Source organism: Nycticebus coucang, chromosome 1, assembly GCF_027406575.1.
Source record: "Nycticebus coucang isolate mNycCou1 chromosome 1, mNycCou1.pri, whole genome shotgun sequence".
Taxonomy (NCBI): domain Eukaryota; kingdom Metazoa; phylum Chordata; class Mammalia; order Primates; family Lorisidae; genus Nycticebus; species Nycticebus coucang.
In genome coordinates, this window is record NC_069780.1 from 48,144,712 (window position 1) to 48,166,634 (window position 21,923).

Consider the following 21,923-nt stretch of genomic DNA (forward strand, 5'->3'; position numbering starts at 1 on the left):
GCAACAACAACAAAAATAAACAAATGGGACTTCATTAAACTGAAAAGCTTCTGTACAGCTAAGGAGACAATAACCAAAGCAAAGAGACAACCTACACAATGGGAAAGGATATTTGCATATTTTCAATCAGACAAAAGCTTGATAACTAGGATCTATAGAGAACTCAAATTAATCCACATGAAAAAAGCCAACAATCCCTTATATCAATGGGCAAGAGACATGAATAGAACCTTCTCTAAAGACGACAGACGAATGGCTAACAAACACATGAAAAAATGTTCATCATCTCTATATATTAGAGAAATGCAAATCAAAACAACCCTGAGATATCATCTAACCCCAGTGAGAATGGCCCACATCACAAAATCTCAAAACTGCAGATGCTGGCGTGGATGTGGAGAGAAGGGAACACTTTTACACTGCTGGTGGGACTGCAAACTAGTACAACCTTTCTGGAAGGAAGTATGGAGAAACCTCAAAGCACTCAAGCTAGACCTCCCATTTGATCCTGCAATCCCATTACTGGGTATCTACCCAGAAGGAAAGAAATCCTTTTATCATAAGGACCCTTGTACTAGACTGTTTATTGCAGCTCAATTTACAATCGCCAAAATGTGGAAACAGCCTAAATGCCCACCAACCCAGGAATGGATTAACAAGCTGTGGTATATGTATACCATGGAATACTATTCAGCCATAAAAAAAATGGAGACTTTACATCCTTCGTATTAACCTGGATGGACATGGAAGACATTATTCTTAGTAAAGCATCACAAGAATGGAGAAGCATGAATCCTATGTACTCAATTTTGATATGAGGACAATTAATGACAATTATGGTTATGGGGGGGAAACAGAAAGAGGGAAGGAGGGAGGTGGGTGGGGCCTTGGTGTGTGTCACACTTTATGGGGGCAAGACATGATTGCAAGAGGGACTTTACCTAACAATTGCAATCAGTGTAACCTGGCTTATTGTACCCTCAATGAATCCCCAACGATAAAAAAAAAAAAAAAAAGGAATCCAAACATGAGTGGAAATATTTTCCACTGCTAAACAAATGGGAAAACTTTCTCACTGTCTCAAAAATCATAGCACATATATAGAAACAAATGTCACGAGTAAAACAACTTGAATGTTAAAACCTGATAATCAACCACGTCACTCTCATGTATGCAAAATATTGGTCATGAAAATAGTTTTATTAACCCAGTGAGTCTTGTAACCCAGTGAGCTCCTACTAATTTTATTGGCGAGTATAGAAAGAAGCTATATATAATACTCAGATGGCTTCTCTGTGCTTCACTGAGGACTTACCAGGGATGGCCAGAGGCTAGCTAGATGGTGCCTCAGATCTGTGGGACACTTGTATATGCATCTTGCCAGCCAGGCAAGGGCTGGTTATTAGGGAGAAATCAGATATGTCACCCCACAGGGCCTTCCTAGTGGCCCCCCAAGAGAAGGGAATGTGAATAACTTATTTGGGAGAGGAGTCCAGAACATATCTTGCCTTCTGCTTCACCACAGTGTGGCATTCACTGGTGTGGAGCACCTGACCAAGGCAAGCCTGGGACCATGCTATACAAGTGACAAAGTTTTTCATCCAAGTAACTAAGTCCTCAACATTGATCCACCCATTGTGTCCATAGTTTTGCACCTTGCACGTACAGTAGAACCTTTGTAGGGTGGACCACCCAAGGGACTATACTATACTGGTCAATATATGGAGGTGTTCAACATAAGGAACTAGGCCTACTGTACTGATACATACATGTGGTGCATGTCCAGGCTATGAAAATTAGGTCAACTTAAGGAGGTGGTCAGTGTAGGGAGGTGGTCAACTATGCAGGTTTTTCTGTACATACAGAGGGTGCCATAAATATGCATACACATTTTACGAAAGGAAAAAACCGTATTAAATATAATTGTAATACTCAATATAAACCAGTAATGTTTATCTTGTATATTGTATCTTGTATCTCTTGTAATTGCAGAAGTCAAACATGACTCAATTACTACAATTTGAATACAGTTTTTTTTTTTAAATGTGTATACTTTTTAAGAAAGTGCAGCCTCTGTATGAAACCATGTTTTGCAAATAACACCGACAAGGATATCCAAATTAAGGTTTTAGCCAGTGAGATCATTTATCTAATTGTAATACTGCACTGATGATACTGGTTATAAGGCAGAAAAAAAGCATTTGCTATTAATTTGTGCAAAACAAGAATTTCCTCCAGAAAAGTTGTTTGAGTTTTAAAGTGCTCCTCAATAAGGAAATCCTGCTAGTACAATAATAGCTTCCAAGCTCGAGTTCCTGATGACTTCTATAAGTGTCCCTAAAGTTGAGAAAAATAAGGGCAACATTATGAGTTTTTATATTAAGTTAAATTTATAAAATTTAGAGAACTTATCTCTAGTCTGAGATGATCTTTTCATTTTGTGTGTGTGTGTTTTTTGATTCAACATTTTTCTTCTTTCATAAGATGATGATAATAGTATTTTAATGGCCTTGGCAAAATTTAAACGTTCATAATCCCATGTGATTTTTACACTTAACAAGTATATATTTGTGTTTTGGTTATCTATTGCTGTGTAATAAAACACCCCAAAGCTTAGAATTCTCAAGCAATAATCCTTTAGTTGTTCATGATTCTGCAACTTAAAGTAGGATCTCGTGGTGTCTCTGCTCCACATGATAGTTAAGGGGTTCACCTGGGGCTAGAGAGCTCCAAGGGAGAGTGATGGCTATCAGCTGGGAGCTCAAGCAGGTTGTGGGGCTGTCACTCCTGTAGATAGTTGGTGTGAACATGCAACAGAATTTGGTCAGATGAGATGTAATGGAAAATTTATTGAGGTAAGGAAGAATCTTTTAGGAAGAGTTAATTCACTCCTAAAAGTGATACACAGAACACTATCATTTTTTGTTCTGGTAGATATTTCCACATCTGCAGGTGATGATGCCAGAAACTGACAGTCATCATTAAACCATGTTGGCAATTAAAACAAGAATAAAGCTGCCTGCACACTGAGGTTGGCAGTACATAAAATGGAAGGTCCTTAATGGTGTTCTGAGCTGCCCAAATTAACCATCCTTAGGGAGCTGCCCCACCTATGAACCAGTTACATGAAATAAACGTTCTTTACTCTTTAAATCCATAGAGTCAGAGTTTGTTTTGTTTTGTTTTTCCTTTTACTTACAGCCAAAAACATCTTAGCTGATAATTCATGTTTTGTTGCTTAGGTAAACATTTGCATAAAGAATAATTAAGAAACTAAAATAAACTAACAAGTGTCTAGAATGAGGATAATTTGGCAATACTGAGTGACAAGAACAAATTAACATACAAGAGGTAGATTCGAAATGTTTTTTTACAAAGATAGTCCTTATTAATTATACCAAATAGAGTTGGATCACATCCCTTTGTAATTTCTTTAATCCTTCTGTTTGGTCTAGAAAAAAATTCTCAGTTTAATTCTAGAATGTCTTTAAAATCTAATATTTTCTATCTGAAATGTTTAGCAAAGAGAGAGCAGTCCTCAAACTCAAAGCCAAAGGCAGACACTGGTATTAATTGGAATTTAGTAATATCATTTTGCTTTAGTTAAACTTCTATATTTACATTCTATTAATGGCAAATGATACTGTATTTCTATATATAGTAACAATTAAAGTTTCTATTTTTAAAGTAAAATTATTTAATTTAAAGATACATTTCAAGTAAATATTAGTGCAGCTGAGGCATATTATAGATAACATAAAAATTATGAAGTGGCCCAGGGATGCCTGTAGTTTTGGAGAATACTAGCCTGGGATGTTTGATAAACTCCTAGAGTAGAGACGATGCAAAAATCACACCATGGCCATCTGGCTGAAATGTTGCTTTCCAATGCAATTATTTATAGGGATGTCTTCTATATTTCGTCTCAGATGGATTTTCCAAGATGGCACGCCCACCAACTCCCCTGCACTTCCACAGCTGTGTCCTTATCTTGATCTTAAGTGATCAGTCTCTCTGGATTTTGATGCCTACATGGCAGAGAATGAGAGTGTCATGCCTTTGCTCAGATTTTCTTTTTGTTATTATCAGCACTTCCCCCGCCTTATATGCCCATCCTTCACCCTGTTCAAGCACTTAGGAATTCCAGACCTTTACGAATTCTGATCCCTTTGAACGAGGGATCTTTGTGTGTGTGTCTACTCCAACTCTACCCACCAAAGTTCTGTCCATCCATCAAGGTCCAGCTCAAAAGCCACTTTTTGTTTGGAGCCTTCTCAAATTTTGCTGCGATGGGAATAATCTCTTCTCCACAGCACATGTCTAAAGCTGCGATGGGAATAATCTCTTCTCCACAGCACATGTCTAAAGCTCTGATGGAAACATACTTTACAACTTGCCTTGAGGATTGAGTACATAGGGAGCTCCTTGAGAATAAGGACTTCATTTTAATTGTCTTTGTCTTATTAGCAAATACCTAAAATGTATTTGTTATATTACATTGATCTAGAACCAAATCATGAAATTAAATTAGTTTGAAATAATCCAATGATTATTTTAAAATACCATTCTGTCATTTTTGTAATGCTTCCATTTTTCCTTATGTTTGTTTTATCTAAAAAATGGGTCTGCAGTAATGAAAGGGATCTTGAAGCATTATGTCATAATAAAAGGGCCCTATTGTAGCCATCCAAGGGCAAATTTATTTCATTTTGGAAGACTTCCAGAAAATGTTGAGATATCTTTCTTTGAAACCCATCCCAAATTTTTACATCTTGTATTTACAGGAAGTTTTTCCACACATTAAATCTAAACCACTCCAAGCTTCAGTTTAACTTGTTTCTTATTTTTTTAGTTTCATAGTCTCTACAGGAAACAGCTGGTCACCATCTTCTTAATCTGTTCCTATCACAATAAAAATCCAGCATGCCTAAATGTTTTTTGGAAAGCACACACAATTTTATTTTTTAATGGAGTCAGTAGGCATTTTTAACTACCAGGGTAAGTCGTTGATTTACATTTTTCTTTTTTAGTGAGTATGGTGCACTCCTTTAAATGGGAGATCCTAAGATTATCACTGACATTTATTGAGCACATCTTATAGTATTTATCAGAGGATAAATTCAGAGAGAGAATTTAGCGTGATGTATTTGAGGAGGGAAAATGGATTAATGCTACTTTGTAGATAAAAATGTCAAATTAACGAATTCAAGGGAATGTCCACAGGTCACCAGATGATTAGAAAGAAACTGCACACGTTTACATTTTTTTTTTTTTTTTGTGATCCCAGAAGTCCACAAGTACCCAGCTGGAATTTGGTCTAAGGAGAAGAGAGTTCCACTGAATATCACCGGGCATGCATCATTTCTGGGCACCCTGCCAGCAGGACCAATTGCCTATAGGGATAATGAGAAAAAAATGTATGCAAATGAAGTAAACAGGACTTAGAGGTGGAGTCCGACATAGTATGCTTTGAAGGAAGATCTGGGAGGGAGAGAAAGGATGGATTCAGTAGAGAAGAAATCTGAGTTATATACAAGACAGTTAAACTACAGATGTACTCTCAGGAGACCTTGGGGAAAGCATGTATCTGTTATTGCGCCCACTGGTGGAAACCAATGTTGATAGCTAAAAAAGGACATACCTGCATACTGTTTTTTCTCTTCTAACCACTGGGGTCACTAACTTCCAACAGAAATGTGGGAAAGCTCAGCCTCCTGGTAACTGCTGTAATTTTTTTTGGGTTTAATGCAATTGAAACAGCTTGAAGCTTAGATCACTTTACGTGTTCAGAAAAGTTGGAACATGGGTGGCGCCTGCGGCTCAGTGAGTAGGGCGCTGGTCTCATATACGGAGGGTGGCGCGTTAGAACCTGGCCCCGGCCAAACTGCAACAACAACAAAAATAGCTGGGCATTGTGGCGGGACTGTAGTCCCAGCTACTAGGGAGGCTGAAGCAAGAGAATCCCCTAAACCCAAGGGCTGGAGGTTGCTGTGAGCTGTGATGCCACAGCACTCTACTGAGGGTGACAAAATGAGACTCTGTCTCTAAAAAAAAAAGAAAGAAAGAAAAGTTGGAACATCCCAGAGAAAGAGCAGAAAGAGTAGAAATGAGAGTCAAAACACGTTAGCAATAAAAAAAGAAAGCATACTGATACACAGAAATAGGAATGTGATCTATCATCTGTGACTTGACAAAGTCATAAACAGGCCTTCAAAAATCACACTGCTTTTATATTTTAAATTTGCTTCAGATTTTACCTAACCATTGTAGATAAACAATTATTATGTGTTTGTAGTCAATATCTTAAAACATTTATTGAGCACATCTTTTCAGAAGAGTTGACAGATGTAAAGCTCTTAGAATAATGCCCAGCACATAGGACTCAGGTGAGCTTACCATTCTTCTTGTTAGCTCTCACTAACACAAAGCTTGGGCTAGATACAGGACACAGACCAGAGGACCAAGAAACGTCCTTGAGCTCTTGGAGATTTAAATCTAAGGGCTCCACAGAAGGCAAATATACCCTGTTTCCCTGAAAATAAGACAGTGTCTTATTTTAAGGTGTGCTCCCAAAGATGCACTAGGTCTTATTTTCAGGGGACGTCTTATCTTTCCTGTAAGTAGGTCTTATTTTCGGAGGATGTCTTATTTTCAGGGAAACAGGGTATAACTTCTTTACATACACTCTACTATAGGAGTCCTCAAAGCATTGAGCTTGACATCTGCCCATTTTTTCCCATCATCCATCACTCTAAAAGCTTGGACAGAGGTTCTCCCAAGACTGAGGAGGTCAGGGGCCTCTCCTCCTCCTTAGTAATATGTACAACCATCTTTCTTGCAACACACACACACACACAAACATGCTCACACGTGCTTGTGCATTCTCCAGGAAATTGCTAATCACAAGACATTGGGAAGATAGTAGAAAAATGTTTTATTTGAATAGTACTTGTTTTTTTAATGTAATATTTGAATGATGTAAATATAACAGTTAGGGGAAAATACATAAATTTGCTAGGTGGTGCTTCAAAGATAGCCTAATTTTCACAAATACTTTTCACTTTCCAAGGGGCAGCATCAAGTCACTTTCCCCACTAAGACAGAGCTCACATTTTCCAGAATATCTGAGGTTGATAATCTGAGAAGTAATTCCCAGTCATATATCTCAATGAAAATAAGATAATAAAAATCTCAAGTTCTTGGGGCTAATGGATTTGGACATGCAGTTAGTTTATGGCTTTAAAGCTTATTTAATATCAAGACATTATTTTTTAATGTGTAGCACATCCAGACAGAAATAAATTTTGTTAGCCACCATCCCGAGTGTAATATAGGAGGTGCCACAGAGCACTGATTCACAGCAGTATCAAATTGGTTCTCTGGAGCAGAGTGGCTGTGCAACAGTTGGAACAGGGTTGGTGGCACTAGGCCTAGCAGGTTTTTTCAGCTGGGCTTGAGGTAAGAAAGGGTAAAGGATCGTCCATAGGTGAGAAAAAGAAGTCTACTGAAGGGGCGGAGAATTCCCCAAGGAGAGCTTATATAAAATTGTTCTTCTGACCTCAACCTCTGAGGTCCCACGAAGAATCTTAACATCTAGTGGCTCTACCACCAGGACAGGCCCTCTAAAAGTAACCCTCATGAACAATTCTAAGTCAAGGCTGTCTTTCCATATGGTCTCACAGCTAAGTCACCACTTTCCAAGGGCATTTGCATCACCTATGGAAAACAATATTGAGATGTCTTTGACAGTTGATCCCATCATTCCCCCTGCACAAAAGTTGCTGCACCAGCACATAACCAAGGTAACTGCTGAGCTTCTTTTCATTGCCAAGTAGACATGATGTCACTGCCGACAAAGCAGAGCACACAAAGTATCTCTTCACAGCACCACTACAGGTTGAGACCACTCTAATAAAGTCTACTTGCCTAGATGAGAACCCCTTCTCTTTTTGGGTAGCCAAGATTTGAAGGAGATATTCTGTGACCTGTGCCACTGGTATACATAGTATAATGAAAAAAAAAAAAATCCTGAGAACTGAGATGTCTTCTTTGTGAATCTAGAAGAACTTCACAGTGGTGTGGGCCAGAGGCATACTTTGTGTGTATAATGGACTGATAGACAAATTAATCTTGGTAAAAAGTTATTTCATCTCTTGTTTTTATTTGCCAGTAACAGTGTTCTGCTGGCATAGATTATTACCTTTTTCTGGTTCTTTCGTCTGTTTTATTCTAATGGATCCCATAAATCACTCTCCTAACACCTAATCAGAGACAAAGTGAAGAGGAAGAGAGTATTAGCTACGCAAATGAGAGTTTTGGGGAGGAGTGATATTCCTCTGAAGAAGAGGACCCTGTGGTACCCAACTTCTTGCCTCTTCAGAGTCTTGTCTATCAGGTTAAGTGCCTTTTAAAATATTCTACAACTTGAAAACTTTTAAATCCTAACTTGCACCAGTCTATATACCTCAAGAACTATGTCTAAGATTCTCCCATTACTTCCATTCTGTTACCAAACGAACTGATTTCTGAATGGCCTCCCCAGGCTTCTTGCGGAGTCCCACCTTTTTTAATTGTGGGGTTTTCATGACTAGTTCCATAATTCACTTTTGTATGGTTAAATTTCAGGTTGTAGTTGTGCCCTTCACTCAGGAAGTGTATAATATACCTATGCAATGTACCTGTTTGTGAGAATTTGCCCAACTCTTTCCTTTCACTTACTTGAATTTAATTGAGTTTTTCTTTTCTCACATGAGCATGTATTTGTTAATCTACTGGTTCTAATTAAGTACTGAGGACATAGGATGCTTGTTTTTCCATTCTTGTGATCCTTTGCTTAGAAGAATATTCTCCAAATCCATCCAAGTTGTTACAAAGATATGACATCTCTGTCTTTTTATGGCTTAATAGTATTCCATAGTATACATACACCACAGTTTATTAATTCATTCATGTGTTGAAGGGCACCTGGGTTGTTTCCACACCTTTGCAATTGTGAATTGTGCTGCTATCAGCATTCAAGTCCAAATGTCCTTATGGGAAAATGACCCATCTTTTGAAAAGCCCCTTGTAAGTCCCAGCCGGTTCTAGAGATCATGCCACTCTAAATGGAGCACTGCAATTTGCCACCAGTTAAGCTGAATGTTGACAGAGTCATTCCCATACCTGATACCTAAAACATCCCCAATTCATGTGTTTCTAGTTGTTGCTATGGCTGGCTAACTAAAATAGTTTAGGAAACAACAGACGCTGAACTCATTGTCACAACTTACTTTTTTTTTTTTAAGACGGAGTCTTTTCCTGTCACTCAGGCCAGTGGCACTATCATAGCTCACAGCAACCTCATACTTCTGGGCTCAAGCAATCCTCCTGCTGTAGCCTTTTGAGTAACTGGGAGTATAGGTGGGCATCACCATGCCTGACTAATTAGGAAAAAAAACCACTTTGTATAGAGATGGGGTCTTGCTATGTTGCTCCAGCTGATCTGGAAATTCCTGGGCTCAAGCTATCCTCCTGCCTCAGCCTCTCAAAGTGCTAGGGTTATAGATGTGGGCCAGCATGCCGAGCCCATATGACTTACTCTTACATTAACTTTCAAAAGGCGGTTTACAAACTCTGAACTGCATCACATAACCATTTGTTCGGATATCTCTGATGTTGCTAATTGAGAAAGAGATACAAAGTTAACCATGTCGTAGTTCACACTGGAGAAACTATACCTTTTCAACCAAACTGAACTATGCTGAGCCCTAGCAAGCCAAAGTACTACCAAGTACTGATTATATATACCCAAGGATCCTGTAACTCAACTCTAGACCATGTCCCTTGTGGGCATACTGTCTGACAAACCCTGCAGATAAAATGAGAACTTCAATAGAGAATTCGTCAAAGAGACCATAATACAAAAGATAAGTTGAATATTATCCACACTCAGTTCTCTCCACCTGACCCACCTTAATTAACCCTGCCTTTCTGAATGGATTTTAACTAGATTTCTAGTTAAAGGAAGATATGGGAAGGAAAAAGTAGACCACCAACCCTTTTGTTACCCAACCTTCATAACAGCCATTACGGAAAACAGGAAATTGGCTACCCCCAAGAATACCTTTCTGAGCATACTCTTCTCTGCTGTTCATTTCTAGAGAAGTGAATTAAACTGAATAACTACACAAAGGAACATGGTGGGAATATGGATTTCTTTCCTAGGTTTTGTATAGATATGCCATATATGGTACCTTTTAGGGCCTACTATTTTTGTGGGGGGAATGTAGTTTCCAACCTAGTGTAAACTACTCTAAACCTATTGAAGTACTCTGTACCAGCAATTATAGCATGAGCATTCTAGATCCTAGGTTCCCACTAGGCTATCTCTGGCTAAACTGGCCTGTAAGATCATCCCTGTGGGTTAAAGACTATAGAATATATTTTCTGAATCTTGGCACTCAGACTTTTGTCAAGAGAAAATATGATACATTCCAAAAGATAATGGGAAAGGATTAAGAGAACATTTAGGCTTTCAGTACTAACTGCTAATGGATTAAAATATTTTATATGTATAAAATTTCTTGGGGCAGAAGTTTACACACTTTCCACATCCATTGCAAACTTTCCAGGAATGCTTCTACTTTCAAGGACACTTATAGAAAATCTTAGCCTAATATGATCTGAAGTTAAAGGTTTCAACTGCATTGTTTTTCTAAGGAGAGTAGCTTTGGCTGTTCTTCTGGCTGAATAAGGAAGAATAAGTGCCCTTGTAAATGGGTTTATTTAAGTGAGCCAAATTTAGAAATCGACATATATAAAATAAATGCACGAGACCATTAAATCTTTTCACATATTGTTCAGTAAAGTGAAATCTCTATGTGGTCCTGGTTGACTGGCATCTAAAGGGAATCACAAAACAGACTATTAAGAGTAAATCCAATATCCTCTTCCCTCTCTTAGTTGTGCCTTTTCCTATTCTCCATAAGTAAGTGCTGTGTACAAGGTGGCATCAAAAAATTGAGGCAGTGATGGAATCACAAATTCTGTAAATATATAGCAATTTTAAAGAGAGAAAAGAATATTTCTAACCTAGTATTTCTGCTGAGCCTTAGTTGTCCTGTTTTAAGGAAAAAGGAAAGAACTGTAGTAGGTAGAAAAAAATAATTTGTTAGTAAAAATTACTGACCCGAAACCAAATTTTACTGTTTGTGTAAGTGAATGTATCAGAAACTGTTCCTATGTAGATGTTCCATGAAATTCACTTTTTAAATGTTACACATACCTGTTTCTTTTCTTTTTTTTTTCTTTAATGGAGAAGGGTATAGAGGTAGAAGAGGTAGAAAAGAAGTCTGAAAATTCAAATATATTGCTTATGTAAAAAAAAAAAAAGAGGTTCTTTAATTCAGGCCTAAATGAGGATGGCAAAATGGCTATTCAGAATAAATGAACTCAAACTCTGGAATGAGAATCAGATACAATTTACTATACAGTTACTTTGGATTCTAATATTTTTAATGAATACCAGTACCACACAGAGGCACAGTCTGTGTTCCTCTGAAAGCAGAGCCCAAGGCAAGAACTGTGGTTCAGGTTGTTTATCTGGGAGGTGAGGCAAGAAGCGGGAGTGCGACAGGGAGGGAGACCCCGCTGTGGGTGGCATGTTATAGAGGTCACTGCTGTGAGCATAATATACTCGATTCCACTGGGAATCTACAGAATGTCTTCCAGAGTTGTCCACTTGCAGACAGCAGTTTGGAACATTTATTCTCTTGTGTCCCCTATTGTTTCAGGGTTGCCTCCAAGGCCATTGAGATCTCCAAACTCTGCTGCTTATGCTTCCAGGAAAGAAGAGGAAACTACCTCCTACAGACAAGGTTGTGACAGAGACAACCTTGTCCATGGCAGATGCCACTTGATATCAAAGGCAGGCCGAGGGGATGGGGAGACACAGCACCAAGAAGGGCAGCTGCAGAGCTCTTCCACCCATCAGTGGCTCCTCCCCACTGAGCACTGGATGATGTCATATGCAGGGCCTCCCTTCTCAGCCTTGCATATCCCACAGTATCCACTATAAGTTATTTGCCTCTTTCTTCAATCTTCTCTCTGCTCTCACTCTCTGCTTATATCCTTGCTCAAAATGCAGTCTTTGGGTTCCTCCTAATTTTCTGTTAAGTAAAATCAACAGAAGTCTTCTTATTCTTTCAAGACACTCTGTGAAATGCTGATTTCCTACTTCAATAATGGCTAAAGGAGTCCATGGCTAGCTCTCTATTTGAAGAATGTCCTTTGGTTGTGTGTCAGCTTTATTCTTTTTTGCTACATACAGCATATTTCATGCCCTGGGAAATGCAGGCATATGAAGGTGGGGTTTTAAATCCCAGTATCCCAAGAAGCTTTACTTTCATGGGATCCAAGCTGAGAGTAGATTTTCCTCTCTGGGAAGCTCTAGAACAATGCTTGAAGTCCCTAGTAACATACAGGGACTTCTGTTAATCTTAGTTAACAGAAAATTAGGAGGAACCCAAAGACTATGTCCTAGTAACATACAGGGGAGGGGTGCAACCACTTAACTATTTCATGCCCATCATTGTGTGGACTACAATTGCATAAAAGCTTATGTGAACAATTTTCAGCAGGAAAGATTTTTGTGAAATTCCTAAGAGTTATATTACTACAATCCTTAGCTTCTTATGTTATCTTAGAATAAGGCCCAGAACTTTGCTTTTTTAAACAATGCCAAGTCCAGTGGCTCTCAACAGGTAGCAATTTTGTTCCCCTCTCCAAGAGATACTTGACAAATGTCTGGGTCATTTTCGATTGTCATGACTTTGCAGTGAGGTTACTGGCATCTAGTGGGTAGAGGCCAGGGATGCTGCTAAATGATTCACAATGCATAGGACAGCACCCCTTTCCCAACAACAAAGAATCATCAGGTCCAAAATGTCAGTATTGCCAACGTTGAGAAACTCTGGTCTAGAAACAAGGACATTTTACCTCCATTAACTTTTTGAAAGATTAACACAAACTTCCTTCGTGACTTTATGCAAATCATTTAACCTTTCCTGGCCTTGTTTTTTTCTGTGTTGGGGAGGACACTGTACTACATAATCCCTAATGTCTTTTCCAACTCTGACATTATATGATTCTATGATTCTGCTCTTTCCATTGCTACTTTATTCTCCTTAAATTGTTGATCAATCTGTTGTTGGAAAAATTAAATGTAAATAAGAACTGATTCTTTAACATTTACTCTCAGCAGTAGAAAATTAATTATTGAGACAGAAATATTACTCCTATTGAGAGAGAAATATTACTGATTTAACTTTGCTGGATGATGAATATTAATATACGTAAAAGATTAAAGTGTAGCACATTTAAGATGAGTAAGAGATAATTTTTCCTTTCCCAGTCTTATTACCCTTAGGCTATGAGTATTAATGAGCTCTGTGGGTGGTCCCAAGACAGATTCAGAAGGTGTCAGCATGAAGCAGAAACAAGTCTGAGAAAGCATTACTCCAGGACTATTATCCTAATTGTCTATGTGCCTGTGTAGGGGTATACTTAGGGAGACACCCTGAAAACATCAAACAAATCCTTTTCTTTCTACTTAAAAAAATACATGTTCCTCAAAAGAAAAAAGAAAAATTGCCCCAGGAAGTGCCATTAAATTCTGTAACTATGCACCGATATGAATGCAGAGATTATTTCTTTCTGTTAGAAAACCCAGAAGGTGTCCTTACTACCCAAAGTGATTTACAGATTCAAGGCAATCCTCACCCAAATACCAATATCATGTTGCACACATCTATAAAAAATAATTCTACATTTTATTTGGGACCCGAAAAGAGCCTGAATAGCCAAAGCAATCTTAAGCAAAAGGAACAAATCTGGAGGCATCACATTATCAGACTCCAAACTATACTACAAGGCTATAGAAACCAAAACAGCATGGCATTGGCACAAAAGTAGAGACATAGACAATGGATGAGAACCAAAAACCCGAACATAAAACCATCTGTGTATGGACAAGTGATCTTTGGCAAAGTAGATAACAATATATGAGAGCTGGCCAGAAAGTATCCAGCCATGTTCTATGAAAAATAGAGCTATACATGGCTGGATACTTTTTGGACAGCTTTTGTATAACTCAAGAGATCAAATAAGGAAGACGGGCAAGAAGGAGGAGGGAATGGGTAAAAACATACTTAATCAGTACAACAAACACTATCCGGGTGACAAGCACCCTTATAACCCTGACTCAAGCATTAAAAAAATGACCCATGTAACCAAAAACATTTATACCCCTGTAATACTTGGAAATAATAATAATAAAAAAAAGAAAATCCAGAAGATGAAAAAGGTTACCTAAGAGGGTGTCCCTGTAGTTCTTACTGATAATTTCTAGAATATAAAAGATAAAGAAATAAGACTTTGAGATTGTGAATGAGTCCAATATAAGGAGGAATTAAGAAATATGGTAAATGGTAGATCCCAATTTTCTAGTATGAGATAGCTTCTCTTCACAACCAAATTCTTCACCACAGCACTTAACAGGTACATATGGAAGAAAATTAAACTAGGCTCAACATTGCCTTTTCATTCTCCAAGTCACCATTGTCCCTGCTCCTACTTAAGCTCTTAGAAATGATGAATGCTTTCACATTATTCCTGAGTGCAATTTTGCCCCTTCCCAAGAGTCTCAGCAATGCACTAAAACATAACAAAATACCTTCAATCAGTTTTAGAAATGTGCCACCTATGCCTATACTCTTCAGTGTTCTAATTAGAAAAGGATGCTGGATTTTATCAAATGCTTTTTCTGCATCTATTGAGAGGATCATGTGATCTTTATTTTTGCCTCTGTTAATATGGTGGATAGCTATCTATGACAAACCCACAGCCAATATTTTACTGAATGGAGTAAAACTCAAAGCTTTTCCTCTTAGAACTGGAACCAGACAAGGTTGTCCTCTGTCACCTTTACTATTCAACATAGTGCTGGAAGTTCTAGCCAATACAATTAGGCAAGACAAGGAAATAAAGGGATTCCAAATGGGAGCAGAGGAGGTCAAACTCTCCCTCTTTGCTGATGACATGATCTTATACTTAGAGAACCCCAAAGACTCAACCACAAGACTCCTAGAAGTCATCAAAAAATACACTAATGTTTCAGGATATAAAATCAATGTCAACTAGTCAGTAGCCTTTGTATACGTCAATAACAGTCAAGATGAGAAGCTAATTAAGGACACAACTCCCTTCACCATAGTTTCAAAGAAAATGAAATACCTAGGAATATACCTAACGAAGGAGGTGAAGGACCTCTATAAAGAAAACTATGAAATCCTCAGAAAGGAAATAGCAGAGGATATTAACAAATGGAAGAACATACCATGCTCATGGACAGGAAGAATCAACATTGTTAAAATGTCTATACTTCCCAAAGCAATCTACCTATTCAATGCCATTCCTATCAAAATACCAACATCGTACTTTTAAGATTTGGAAAAAATGATTCTGCATTTTGTATGGAACCGGAAAAAAACCCGTATAGCTAAGGCAGTTCTTAGTAATAAAAATAAAGCTGGGGGCATCAGCATACCGATTTTAGTCTGTACTACAAAGCCATAGTGCTCAAGACAGCATGGTACTGGCATAAAAATAGAGACATAGATACTTGGAATTGAATTGAAAACCAAGAAATGAAACTAACATCTTACAACCACCTAATCTTCGATAAACCAAACAAGAACTTACCTTGGGGGAAAGACTCCCTACTCAATAAATGGTGTTGGTAGAACTGGATGTCTACATGTAAAAGACTGAAACTGGACCCACACCTTTCCCCACTCACAAAAATTGATTCAAGATGGATAAAGGACTTAAATTTAAGGCATGAAACAATAAAAATCCTCCAAGAAAGCATAGGAAAAACACTGGAAGATATTGGCCTGGGGAAAGACTTCATGAAGAAGACTGCCATGGCAATTGCAACAACACCAAAAATAAACAAATGGGACTTCATTAAACTGAAAAGCTTCTGTACAGCTAAGGAGACAATAACCAAAGCAAAGAGACAACCTATACAATGGGAAAGGATATTTGCATATTTTCAATCAGACAAAAGCTTGATAACTAGGATCTATAGAGAACTCAAATTAATCCACATGAAAAAAGCCAACAATCCCATGTATCAATGGGCAAGAGACATGAATAGAACCTTCTCTAAAGATGACAGAAGAATGGCTAACAAAAATATGAAAAATGTTCATCATCTCTATATATTAGAGAAATGCAAATCAAAACAACCCTGAGATATCATCTAACCCCAGTGAGAATGGCCCACATCACAAAATCTCAAAACTGTAGATGCTGGCATGGATGTGGAGAGAAGGGAACACTTTTACACTGCTGGTGGGACTGCAAACTAGTACAACCTTTCTGGAAGGAAGTATGGAGAAACCTCAAAGTACTCAAGCTAGACCTCCCATTTGATCCTGCAATCCCATTACTGGGCATCTACCCAGAAGGAAAGAAATCCTTTTATCATAAGGACACTTGTACTAGACTGTTTATTGCAGCTCAATTTACAATCGCCAAAATGTGGAAACAGCCTAAATGCCCACCAACCCTGGAATGGATTAACAAGCTGTGGTATATGTACACCATGGAATACTATTCAGCCATTAAAAAAAATGGAGACTTTACATCCTTCGTATTAACCTGGATGGAAGTGGAAGACATTATTCTTAGTAAAGCATCACAGGAATGGAGAAGCATGAATCCTATGTACTCAATTTTGATATGAGGACAATTAATGACAATTGAGGCTATGGTGGGGAAGCAGAAAGAGGGACGGAGGGAGGTGGGTGGGGCCTTGGTGTGTGTCACACTTTATGGGGGCAAGACATGATTGCAAGAGGGACTTTGCCTAACAATTGCAATCAGTGTAACCTGGCTTATTGTACCCTCAATGAATCCCCAACAATAAAAGAAAAAAAAAAAAACCATAACAAAATACCCCTATTGGATTAAGCCAGGCACTTCACATGTGCTGCTTTCTTCCCTGCCCTCATCTGGGTTTCTTAAAGCCCATATGTGAACATTAAACTATCAGCTCCACAAGGTCATGAAATCCTGTGAAATTGTAAGATGTGAAAAAATTTTGACAGTGCCTAACGCCAGCTAAAACTATTAAAATAAATTTTAAGAGGGATAAATGTAACATCCTACATTAGGTCTAAAATGAAAAACCAGACCAGATATATGGGATGGAAATAAATTTTCATGGCAATCCACATGGAAAAACCCTAAAGATATTAGTGGCCATAAATCTCCATGTGACCATAAAATATAAGACTGATTAATATCTATGCATTCAGCCCTATATTATAAATAGAAAACCAGCACCCACTGAATGGAGATAATCGCTATCCTAGTCAAATTTGCATCCTGTTCAAGGATTCTCATTTTAAGAGGGAGACTGGAAAATGGCCAACAATCTTAATACAGTGTAAAAAGAAGAACTGTAAGCAGGCTGGGGATGTTTACCCTATAAAGCAAGTGACCACAGGGAGTTATAAAAGCTATCCCTCATTAGTAGGCCCTCCAGGGCTGACACATGGAAGGGTAGAAGCTAATCTGGCCTTGCTTCAGGGAGCAGAACTCTGGTCAGTAGAGGATATAGGGTGGTAGAAGACTTTTGCCTTAAATGGAGAATTATTTATGAATTAAAAATTCCCAACTATTCAATTAACTACTTCCTGAAGTGGAAATTCCCTGTTATTAGAATAGAATAAGCAAAGACTGTTTAACCACGAGTTAGGCCAACAAACACAAGGTTCATATGGACTAGACACTTCTAAAATCCATTCTAACCCTAAGGAATGCATTTATTATTAACAGTCATCTGTAATTGTGACTGCCTGACTTAGAGAGCTAATAAAAATAGAAGTTAGCCCAGACTCTGGAGCCAAGTATGTGGGTTCAACTTCTACAGGCCTGCTGCCCCCTTAATTAGGTGACCTGGAGCAAAAGTACTTAACCTCTCTGAATTTCAGTTTCCTCCTCAGTAAAATGGGGATGCTTAAAAGTACTCATCTCATAGGCGATTTGAAAATTGATTTACTTAATAACCATAAGGCACATAGAGCAATTCTAGGCACACAGCAATCATCTAATTTTTAGAACTATGACTAAAGTTCCCAGAACAAATAAATAATTTGTTTAACTGCTTCTCCATGCAGTCCCTCTCACCAATTTCAGACTTACTTTAGGAACTCAACCTGCATTTCATCTGTTTTCCACAGGATGACAGATGGCATTCAGATGGAATTCAATTTTCTTTGAGCCAAATTATAAAATGTGTACTAGTGTTTTCTTGTCCAACTAAGTTAAACACACATTTACTGCCATCTTGACAGTCAAATCCTGACAGAGGAAGAGAGCTGCTTGAACTCACACGTTTTCAGGAAGATGAGCAGATCTCAGGGCCACTGAGCAGTGGCCGCCACCTCTGTTATGAGAGCTAACCCTGCTCAGAATAAGTCATCCTTGAATTTGTAAATTTAGATATTCTGTCAAAAGTGGCTAAAATTGTATCAAACCACACGAACTGAGGATAAGCCTTCATCTTGCTGTTCGACCAAAAGTGATTGAAATTATAAAATAGTAATGACCTTCCAAATGGTTGAAGTTATCTTATCTTTCAGCAAACCATAAACTAATTTTTAATAGCCACAATTGAGATACATTTTTAACTTTTAGGGACCCTGCTACTATTTTCTGCTCACATAAATCTTCCTATTTCTTGGGCTATTCTCTTTTAGATACAATTTTCTTATGAAATATTCTGCTCCATTATTCTACTGAATCAACAATATATCCCACAATATCTACTTTCTGCTCTATTCTAAGATACCAAAGCACAAAGACTCCTATGCAGCTCTTCCATAATCTCTTCAAATGAGGTGACATTACTGACACTTCCTTTGATGTTATTAGTAAATGCCCCCACATACGTGATGGGTGAATAGGAAATGTTGAATGAAGAGGCTGCTAAAGACCAAGTTGCCAGAAGTGTCAGATCTTGTCTGCAGTTGGACTAAATATAGAAAGGGTGGAGGGGGTGGAGGTGAATGGAATCCTGCATGAGATTTATAAGTTATGTGTGAAAAAAATTAGTCAGTGTCATCTCTTTAATTGCTTTGATTCTTTGTAAATTAAAAGTAATCTTGAAGTGAAAAACAGTGGTTATAACCTGGTATCAATATATTATCAATGCTAATCATTAACTTTCCTACTTAGGATATCAGGATAATTTTTTATAAAAGAAGAATATAAAGAGATGCATGCCTAAATAAAGGAGTTTCATTTTTAAATGTAGCAAGGAGTAGTTCATGGCAATACAGCAAACTTGGAGAAGGTAATTGAAAAACAATGACAAATATAAATAATTGCTATCACAACAATAATATAAATGAAACATTATGACAGTGAAAGTAACGTAAACACTTCCAATAACAGCATTTTCAGAATTCGTAAGATTTTAATTTAGAGTATTAAATCTCTTCATAATAAATTGGGACTAAAGTAGATGTTGGACCATCATGTGCTTTTTCTTGAGAAGCACAGATTTCTAGTATTGCTGATTTCTGTGGTAAGTGCTCCCACCATGGCTAATTTCAAGCTGCTACTGTGACATTGCTAAATGTGGAGGTGGGAAGAGATGTGCACAGTCAGCTCTCATGAGCTGGTGCAGCTGAAAAAATGGAAGTCATTCACTGGGTGTCATTCCAGATCTCAACTGATAGTGTTAAGCTTATTATTTGGAGCTGATGAAATATACTTCTACAGCAGGCTTTCGAGTTAAAATGAGAATGTTCCCAATATGTGGAGTTATAGTTGAATATGTAACCACCATAAGGTTTATGTTAGGTTGACAAGGGTTCTGCAGTAAGATGGCCTAGGTAGGGGTACCAGAGGTATGAGACTGTGGGTAAGGCACTCAACCTTTCTTTGGTGCTAGTAACAGTACTTACTTTTATTGCTATAATTGGCTTAGCACAGTACACAAGAAAGTGATTGGTAGTATTAGAACAAATATGAGACTACTTCGCGTTTACAAAATTCATCTTGGAAATATTGACAGCTCTAGGTCAATAGAGCTGTCAATAGCTCTGCTGTCTCCAAATTCTTTTTTTTTTTACTTTTTTTTTTTTTTATTTTTGGGGATTCATTGAGGGTACAATAAGCCAGTTACACTGATTACAATTGTTAGGTAAAGTCCCTCTTGCAATCATGTCTTGCCCCCATAAAGTGTGACACACACTAAGGCACCACCCCCCTCCCTCCATCCCTCTTTCTGCTTCCCCCCCATTACCTTAATTGTCATTAATTGTCCTCATATCAAGATTGAGTACATAGGATTCATGCTTCTCCATTCTTGTGATGCTTTACTAAGAATAATGTCTTCCACGTCCATCCAGGTTAATACGAAGGATGTAAAGTCTCCATTTTTTTTAATGGCTGAATAGTATTCCATGGTATACATATACCACAGCTTGTTAATCCATTCCTGGGTTGGTGGGCATTTAGGCTGTTTCCACATTTTGGCGATTGTAAATTGAGCTGCAATAAACAGTCTAGTACAAGTGTCCTTATGATAAAAGGATTTCTTTCCTTCTGGGTAGATGCCCAGTAATGGGATTGCAGGATCGAATGGGAGGTCTAGGTTGAGTGCTTTGAGGTTTCTCCATACTTCCTTCCAGAAAGGTTGTACTAGTTTGCAGTCCCACCAGCAATGTAAAAGTGTTCCCTTCTCTCCACATCCACGCCAGCATCTGCAGTTTTGAGATTTTGTGATATGGGCCATTCTCACTGGGGTTAGATGATATCTCAGGGATGTTTTGATTTGCATTTCTCTAATATATAGAGATGATGAACATTTTTTCATGTGTTTGTTAGCCATTCGTCTGTCGTCTTTAGAGAAAGTTCTATTCATGTCTCTTGCCCATTGATATAAGGGATTGTTGGCTTTTTTCATGTGGATTAATTTGAGTTCTCTATAGATCCTGGTTATCAAGCTTTTGTCTGATTGAAAATATGCAAATATCCTTTCCCATTGTGTGGGTTGTCTCTTTGCTTTGGTTATTGTCACCTTAGCTGTACAGAAGCTTTTCAGTTTAATGAAGTCCCATTTGTTTATTTTTGTTGTTGTTGCAATTGCCATGGCAGTCCTCTTCATGAAGTCTTCCCCCAGGCCAATATCTTCCAGTGTTTTGCCTATGCTTTCTTTGAGGATTTTTATTGTTTCATGCCTTAAATTTAAGTCCTTTATCCATCTTGAATCAATTTTTGTGAGTGGGGAAAGGTGTGGGTCCAGTTTCAGTCTTTTACATGTAGACATCCAGTTCTCCCAACACCATTTATCGAATAGGGAGTTTTTCCCCCAAGGTAAGTTCTTGTTTGGTTTATCGAAGATTAGGTGGTTGTAAGATGTTAGTTTCATTTCTTGGTTTTCAATTCGATTCCAAGTGTCTATGTCTCTGTTTTTGTGCCAGTACCATGCTGTCTTGAGTACTATGGCTTTGTAGTACAGACTAAAATCTGGTATGCTGATGCCCCCAGCTTTATTTTTGTTACTAAGAACTGCCTTAGCTATACGGGGTTTTTTCTGGTTCCATACAAAACGCAGAATCATTTTTTCCAAATCTTGAAAGTACGATGTAGGTACTTTGATAGGAATGGCATTGAATAGGTAGATTGCTTTGGGAAGTATAGACATTTTAACAATGTTGATTTTTCCCATCCATGAGCATGGTATGTTCTTCCATTTGTTAATATCCTCTGCTATTTCCTTTCTGAGGAGTTCATAGTTTTCTTTATAGAGGTCCTTCACCTCCTTCGTTAGGTATATTCCTAGGTATTTCATTTTCTTTGAA

The 21,923-nt window shown here is 38.0% G+C and overlaps 1 protein-coding gene across 1 annotated transcript in view; it reads left to right on the top strand.

Moving 5' to 3' along the window:
* The first annotated feature begins 4,331 nt into the window (after positions 1-4,331).
* The window catches only part of DCAF16 (DDB1 and CUL4 associated factor 16), a 30,901-nt gene continuing 13,309 nt past the window's right edge, over positions 4,332-21,923 (top strand). Inside the window, 8 exon segments of the mRNA XM_053597502.1 lie at positions 4,332-4,367; positions 8,270-8,444; positions 8,447-8,513; positions 8,515-8,572; positions 9,061-9,080; positions 9,082-9,126; positions 9,128-9,262; positions 9,571-9,636. Coding sequence (XP_053453477.1) covers positions 4,332-4,367; positions 8,270-8,444; positions 8,447-8,513; positions 8,515-8,572; positions 9,061-9,080; positions 9,082-9,126; positions 9,128-9,262; positions 9,571-9,636 — 602 coding nt within the window.